The following is an 8,305-nucleotide window of genomic DNA, read 5'->3' on the forward strand; positions in this document are numbered from 1 at the left end:
GCATACCATTTTGTACCAGTAAGCGTCTTTGTAATTATTTTTTTTAAGATAAATAATATTCATCACTAATTAATCAATATATATATATACCTACTTACATGATGATTCTGTTGCGTATCATGCCACTATAGCATAGTGACGCTTATAACGGCTGCGTCTTGTAATAAACTTCATAATTTTTGCTTCATTTCATAAATCGTTATTAATCATTATTTATATACATAATTCTTTTTATCGGCATTGCTGTGTTCGGACTTCCAGTCGAAAGGGCGTGGTTGCCGGTGTAACTACAGGCACATGAATCTTAACACCTACGCCTTAGGTTGGTGGACACATGGCATGCGGCAATTTGTAGGGCGTGTTCCTTTCATGCCCTGCGGAATGTTGCTTTATTTATAGCCAATGGTTTTCCATTTCCCAACTTTCACTTGATATATGATGAAAAAAATCTACTTTATGGAAATAACTATGAAAAAAGTAATGTAACACTTTCCAAATCGGCGATAATTATAATAGGTAGCTAGGAAATTGCTCACTTTTTATCTCAAGTTATATGAGTTCGTCGTTAATATAAAAACCAAAGTAGAACATAGCGTAAAGCAATTGAAGCATGGACAGTTGTCGTTGATATTTCGGATAGTAATTTACATTATGTACTGTCTCTGAGACTTTCCTGTGAAATCGTAATCCTATATTATAGGTTTTACGAAAATAAATTAGATACAGCCCTAACATTACATGCAAATTAAAATTAATATCATGTCACATTATTTAGATACGTGACGCGTAGCGTAGTACATAGCAGTATGCGGGTCGGTCTTTTATCTTCAATAGGGTTTTCATAGGTAAACAAATGTTTTGAATTCGTTTGTATGGCCAAATAAATATGCTTCTTTTGTATTAATATTTTTACAGGGTGGTTCCTTATGAAGTATACTTATGCATCCTTCAATATTATTTCGTAATTCTGTTACATATTGTATATAATATATTTTCTTATATTAATGCTCAGTAATTTGTTCATAAAATAAGATAAAATTACAATAATTCAAGCGCATATAAATATTAACAAATTCTATAGTACAGCTAAAAAGTAGTGCCATAGTGTATAGATACGTACTATGATTTTGTTTAACTCAACATGCGTCACGTGTTAAGTCGCGTCGGTGTGACTTGTCACAAATGTAAGCATCTTATCATGGGAATAACTATACAGTTTATTTTCAGCCAACGTCGCATAATCCCCAGTTCAACCAGCAGCCTCAATATTCGCCCCAGGGTCAATACTCCCCGCAGCCGCTATACTCGGAGCCCGAGTACAAGCCGCCACAAAGGCAGTTCGAACCACCCCCGACCACCATTACCCTCCGACCCCAACAGCCCATTCACCAGCAACCATCACCGGTCTTCGCAAGCCAGCCGGCTACAGCATCGCTCCAGGGTAAGCAAGTTACAATATTTCGGATGACTTTATTTGTTTGGCAATCTTTAAGTGTTTCTGAAACGATCGTGCGATCGTGCGATCGTGCAAGAGAATCGTATTCAATACAAGGCTTAAAACGTATGTTTTAATTTTTCGAAAGCCAATTCGAATGGAATGTTCAGTTTAACACAATACTAATTTTCCTATAGGTATCCAATTTTTTTTAAGCTGTATTCATAATGTTATTGTTTCTAGTGTTTCATAACCTTGATAAAAGTATTTTATCATCATCATCATCACATCAATACATACCGGTCCACTACGAGGCTCAAGTCTCCTCCCTCAACTGGTTTTATGCCGATGATAGAAGTATTTAATAGTCAGGAATAGGATACATAATTTTTTATTTGTATTTCAAGCCATCTTTTAGAAAAAGGGGCGGTGCCGTGCAGATACACGTCCGGATCCTTAAAGGGTTCCGTTTTTCATTAGGAGATTAGGGCAGTGCCAGATTATTTCCATAGCAATAGTATGTTATGAGTACTATGCAAATACTATGGGCCGCGTAGGACATCGTAACTGAAAAGCACAAAAATCTATTATACTACTTTTGCCTGCGACTTTGGACGCTTTAGTTACAAGGGACAGCCTTCATCATCATCATCATTTCAATCAATGGACAACACGTGCTGAACAAAGATCTTTTGTAGGGGGTTCCAAATACCACAGTTAGGGATATGACGTTTATATTAACCTTATATCCCTATAATCGGTTTCAACGCAGCATCATCTCATTGGCAAAAGACTAGAAACCTATTAGGAATATGGGTTTAAATATGTCATACCCCTAACAAGTTAGTCTGGTACCATCTCCGTCATCATAACTTAACTCCAGAAGATATTGCAGTCAAGGGCAACATGTATTGGAGTAAAAATAAGAGAGATATGGTATCCCACGCTGGCAAGCACAGCGAAGGTGGACCGGACCTGCTTGTAAGTGGACTGACATCGAAGTCGCAGGAAGCTCACAACCTTTGACTTTTGTTTCGCGACACGTATAAACTCCTTAGCATATTAGTCCAGGAAAATTCAGTTTCGATTTTATGGTAGATAAGTATTCTATAAGAGAGGCATAGGTATGCAGACACTTAATCCAAGGAGGTATTAAAAACCACCACGGTAACTGAAAATAATATTAGATAAGTTACGAAGCTCAAGGCACTGCAATGTTTTCTTTTCAATAACTATTTTTCATATACCTACCTGTAGGAGGCGTAAACATGCGCGGTGATCAAAAATGGCCGCCGCAGTCGGTAAAGGAAGCAGTGGCTGCAGAAAACGAAGCCAGGAGGCAGTTAGCAAAAGGACCCGCTTGCAGGCCCCGCAAGGTACAAATGTTATTCTAATATGCCCGTTTTATTTACCTACTGGAAAGGTCTCTTACAAAATAATGTAAATATGGCTGTTTATAACAATGTTTTATCATCCATGTTATCTTGAGTTATTAGTTAGGTATGTGTATAATTACTTGTACATACTTTATGATGTTACTATATATTGTTAAAATACTATCTATACCCCTATAGGCGATTAATCGCAAGATATGGGATCCGTAGACTAACCTAAATACCCACTGTAGTTCAGCGTATCGCGAAACTAAGGTGTCAGTTCTGGGTCCTTTAGCGCTGGAGGCTTCGGCCGGAGATAGTTTCGAACCTACCGTAAAAACTGTCGCCAAAAAAGTTATCGCTCCGGTACGATACCGCGTAGTAACAAGAAAATATTTATTATAACCGCCATATCCCTAACAGGTTAGCCCGCTACCATTGTAGACTGCATCCTCTAAATGAAAGTCAACGGCTAAAATGTACGCGTGGAATAAAATAAAAATAATTGAGGAACCCTATACTGGTAGGCAATGCGATGGCGGGCCTCCATATAGGGTGACTGCTCCATAAGTCGGTTCTTTAAGGGACGGATTCTCATTCTAAAATTCGCAGGCGTGTCTAACTTTGCAATTGCAGTACAATGATTTTTTCACTTACTTTATACTTCTGAGTTTCTCAGTTAACTATTTACCTACATTTTGTATGAATAAATATTTTAAAAATAGACGTTGCAGTTTTTAAAAAAAAGGACGAATTTTCTTGAGCTCGGCCTTTCCCCGTTTTTGGTTTCAAGATCAGCTCTCTCGTTTCGCAAAGCATTTGAAAGCAGCCTGACTTTGTTTGCAAATTTAATAATTTTTTTATCTATGTATTCTAGCTAGCAAGAAACTTTAGTTGGTTGAGTTCAAAGTCTTATATAAAAAGAATCAGCTACTGTTATAATATCTCTTTATATTATAAAAAGTTTAAATGCATTGTAAAATCTAAGAAAAGAAAAAGATTTAAGTTTTGTTAAGATTTAGTTAGTAAAATTATTTGGTTTATCATTCATATTTAAAAAAAGATAGTGAAATTATTTGCACTTCAAAAGATAACCCAAAACAATAGTGGGTATAAGGGTATAAAGATACCTTCTAAATAACCAAGTAAAAAACACATGTTGAACGGAAAATTATATCTCTAACGGGTTTAACCAAGTTTTTTTTGGAATTATATTAAACGACAATCGATGACAATTTTTCAAAAGGTGCAGAAAAACTTATAAATGTAAATATATATATAGCTTGGCACACATTTATTTGGCACATGGGTTTAAGTATATAGATAACGTAAAGATTATCTAATAGGGCCAACCATAACCTGCCGATCACAGGGGCTCCATAATACTTACTGCTTTTCCACAGTTCGACCCCCTGTTTTTTTTTATAAAAATGCAAAATAATATAAGAAGTAAAAGAATTAACATCCATCGTTTAAGGATGAAGATATACCTAATATTCTGTTTTAGCTGCGACAGTATTCACTTGCCGAATTACTTGACATGAACGAGGTCTAAGGATCCTTCGCATTCTGACTCAAAAGTCGAAAAAAATTCGGTACACGCCGGACTTTAATACTCCTTTAGTAAGTGATGCTTTAGTCGTGTGACTAAGTATTTGGTCGAAATTCTTCTATTAATTGGTAGGTATACCATAGCACTTCCTGATAGATAAACCAGTAGTCGTAACCAACATAAAACGTTTAGAATTGGCTCAATTGTAGCATCATAATATTATAATAACACATAATTGGCTAAAAATAACGTCTTCCTAAAAAACATCGTATCGTAGCATCACATTCGACACCCATATTTCTGTATATCTATAGTATCTGTGGTAGGTATCATTTAGTTATTACGTTACTTAAGTAATAAACCTGCATGCATTGAATTGCCGAATAGAATCGAGTGGATATCGATGATTCGCATTCATATATCTACTTATTATCTAGTACCTATGAAACCGCATCCGTTAGATCCACACATTATTATTATACTATATATCTAATAATGTATATTATTATTATACGTTATTAGAGTAAGAATTAAAAATTAAATTTTCAGATCAAATTGGTCAAGTAAAGGTTTGAAATTCAGCTGTAAAACAAAGAGCATTACAAAGTCAGTTTTATAAACAAAAAACCAAACCATATATATCAATTACTCCAAAATACTTCGACGATGCTTTAGAATTGCTGAAAAATAGTACCTATATTAATGAAAAATATAAAACCAGATCTAAAAATAAATGCAGAGCATCATGGGAAATTCTAAGTTAATAAAAATATAAATGAAATACATATAAATATAAATAAATATACTACGACAATACACACATCGCCATTTAGTCCCAAAGTAAGCGTAGCTTGTGTTATGGGTACTAAGATAACTGATGAATATATATATATTTTTTTTTTATGAATAATATACATAAATACTTATAATATATAGATAAACACCCAAACACTGAAAAACATTCATGTTCATCACACAAATATTGTCCAGTTGTGGGAATCGAACCCACGGCCTTTGACTCAGGAAGCAGGGTCGCTGCCCACTGCGCCAATCGGCCGTCCTACATACATATAATTGACAAAGGTCTACAAATAGGTGTATACTTCTTAGAACTCACGAGCAAGAGTGATGTAAGACGTAAGGTGTTACAAAACCATATTCTTGAGACCTTATTTGTCCTTATGATGTCGCTAAACAACACTAATGCTGTTGGGTATGACGAAATAGAAACAAAAGGAATAAAACACTGCAGAAATTCTATAGCACCTAAATTAACCAACTTTAATCACTCTTTTAGTCAAGTTTTAGCTTTCCAAATGCTTTAAAATGATAGGGTGTGAAGCCAATACATAAAAAAAGTGACAAGAGTATGTTATGTAATTATTATCGTCCTATTACGTTAGTACGAATAATCTCATTTAGAGATATTGAGATTTACAAGTAAATCTGAAGTAAAGAACTGGCAATAACCATTTTTATCGATATGACGTAGGACATACTACGACATTAAATTTTGTCTCTACAAAATCATGCTGAAAAAGCTTAATCATTATAGTATTAGAGGGTCAGCTCTAAAATAGATAAAGTATATGAATAATGTAAGCCTGCTTTTAAAAAACTCACATTTTTATAACGATTCCTGATAATGTAGTCAAAAGAACAGTAAGAAATCGAAATAAAAAAGATTGGTCTATGATAGAGTCTCAAAGACAGATATTTCAGAAAAATTGTAACGCAATGTGCATTAATTTTTTTAATTAATTTTCTACTCACAAAAAGGTACTTCCAATGATACAATTTATTCCTAAACTCAAAAATGCTAACAAGATAAGAACTATTATAGAAGATTGATCTATGATAGAGTTTCAAAGACAGATATTTCAGAAAAATTGTAACGCAATGTGCATTAAATTTTTTAATTAATTTCCTACTAACAAAAAGGTACTTCCAATGATACAACTTATTCCTAAACTCAAAAATGCTAACAAGATAAGAACTTTTATAATGTTATAATGTACTGTTAATGATTTTTACAAGTAACATTTGTTTTATTTGACACATTACTTTTGTCATGTTCATAATTGAAATTTTACTATTCAGTTATTGTTTCCTGTTATATTCTTTGCATGATGTTAGCATCACCCATTTTGCACCCTTTGTATTGCAATACACTGTAACCTATAAAAAAAATATGTAACAGCTTCAAAACGTGTATTTTGCAAATATAAATATTCTTTTCGATTCTATTCTATTCGATTCGGAATGTCGTCTGTAAAAATGTATCGAAAGTATACATTAGCACATAGAAAATGCAATTGCTATTAACAAATTAAAATGAAAAAAGATTGTATTTCTTTTTTTTGCTAAAAACTCAAGAAATAATAATATTTAAGGAATTTTGAAATAAGGTCCAATTTTCAGTAAAAAGTCCTGCCACTCGGTGTTCTATTTTTATTCTTTAGAATGTTTATTCTATGCCGAATGTATATCTCCGCGCGGCCGTTACGGTATGAGGGCAACACCGTTTGAAACAATATCAATCCAAATTATTTTTTTAATAGTATTGCGGGAAAGGGGCTGTGATCCCAAGTCTGGGGATTGCCCGAAGGTGGTCCATCGCTATACAGCGCGGCAATGCTGCCAGTCTGATGGGAACTTTTGTTCCAGGAGGAAGAAATTGGGAGAATTAACACGTTTTTGAACTTATTTAGTTTTATTCCATTTTCTTATTTTAATTCTAAATAATAATATTACTTACTTAAATATCTAACTGGAAATAAATAATGTTACCCAAGTATGATGAACTTTATTTTACAGGTACGCAAGGACTACACCGGTTTCTTCTCGCAGCACGCCCTTAATCACAGTTACACAAGCTACCGTGTCCCACCTGGTACCCAACACTTTGATGATCAATCTGGTCGATCCTCTTACTAAATAAATAAAATTAATTGAAATGTCTCTAAAATAGTTGGCTAAATGAAAATCACAATTACATAAAACGCCACTGCCCATTCTCCATCTGAAGAAATTAATTATTAGTTGGACGGTTCGTAAAATCCGACTGTTTACAAGAACTAAGGATTTCTTCCTTTATTATTGTAATGTTCGGGATTTTTTATACAACCGTTAGATAAAACTCGATACTCATCTTTAACACCGTTTTCAATTCTAGTATGGTTGTCCGCAATTGGACTTCAAGTGGAAGTACTTGTAAAGACTTTGGCTTATTAAAGTCTTTGTGCATGTACTTGATTGGATAATCACAATCAGTACATTACATTTAGATATTATTTATTTAACATTCATGAAATAGTTTGTAAGTGTAATTATTAAAAAATACTTTTAAGTTTTGCACTTTTTAAAATTAAAATTATGTTCAAGTCATTATTAGATACAAAAAGTTTTACCTACTGCTTCTTTGCCAATGTTGTGAAAGAATTGCTTAATCCTTTATAAAGATTTACAGAATGCATACACATAAACGTGAATTGTAATTTTATTTGCTTAGCTTAAAGTTATATTGTATATAAAAAGTTAATTCTAATTATTATTTGATACTTCAAAATGTCATTTAGCTATATTTTAATTGAATAAAATTTTTTAAAGTCCTTAATGTGTACTTGTTTTATTTAAGACTGTAATTCAACAAAATTTTCCGATACATATAAAGATCTTGTTAGCAGTCTGAAAATCCGTCACATCATTCTAATTTAAGAGAGCGTTAAAATCTGAATTAGTGTATGTCTGAGATTTTGGAATAGCTGCCTCATTTTGCTTAGTGAGTGTCTTAAATGAATGAATAGAATGAAGAAATTGATTAAATTATAAAACTTTAATACAAAAAAAAAATACCAAAAAAACTACTATATACACAACCAAAAAGCAAGAAATAAAGTCAAGTAAGTTTAAGTCAGTGCCAAATAAAAATTACTAAGTGTA

The 8,305-nt window shown here is 33.2% G+C and overlaps 1 protein-coding gene across 1 annotated transcript in view; it reads left to right on the forward strand.

The window, feature by feature from the left end:
* The window catches only part of LOC120626199 (transcriptional regulator DEF1-like), a 32,028-nt gene extending 24,147 nt beyond the window's left edge, over nucleotides 1–7,881 (forward strand). The window contains exons 8-10 of the mRNA XM_039893585.1: nucleotides 1,228–1,441; nucleotides 2,693–2,811; nucleotides 7,181–7,881. Coding sequence (XP_039749519.1) covers nucleotides 1,228–1,441; nucleotides 2,693–2,811; nucleotides 7,181–7,300 — 453 coding nt within the window. The 3' untranslated portion in view covers nucleotides 7,301–7,881. The remainder of the gene's footprint in view (nucleotides 1–1,227; nucleotides 1,442–2,692; nucleotides 2,812–7,180) is intronic.
* The last annotated feature ends 424 nt before the right edge of the window (nucleotides 7,882–8,305 follow it).

The sequence above is a fragment of the Pararge aegeria genome, chromosome 9 (assembly GCF_905163445.1).
Source record: "Pararge aegeria chromosome 9, ilParAegt1.1, whole genome shotgun sequence".
Classification (NCBI taxonomy): domain Eukaryota; kingdom Metazoa; phylum Arthropoda; class Insecta; order Lepidoptera; family Nymphalidae; genus Pararge; species Pararge aegeria.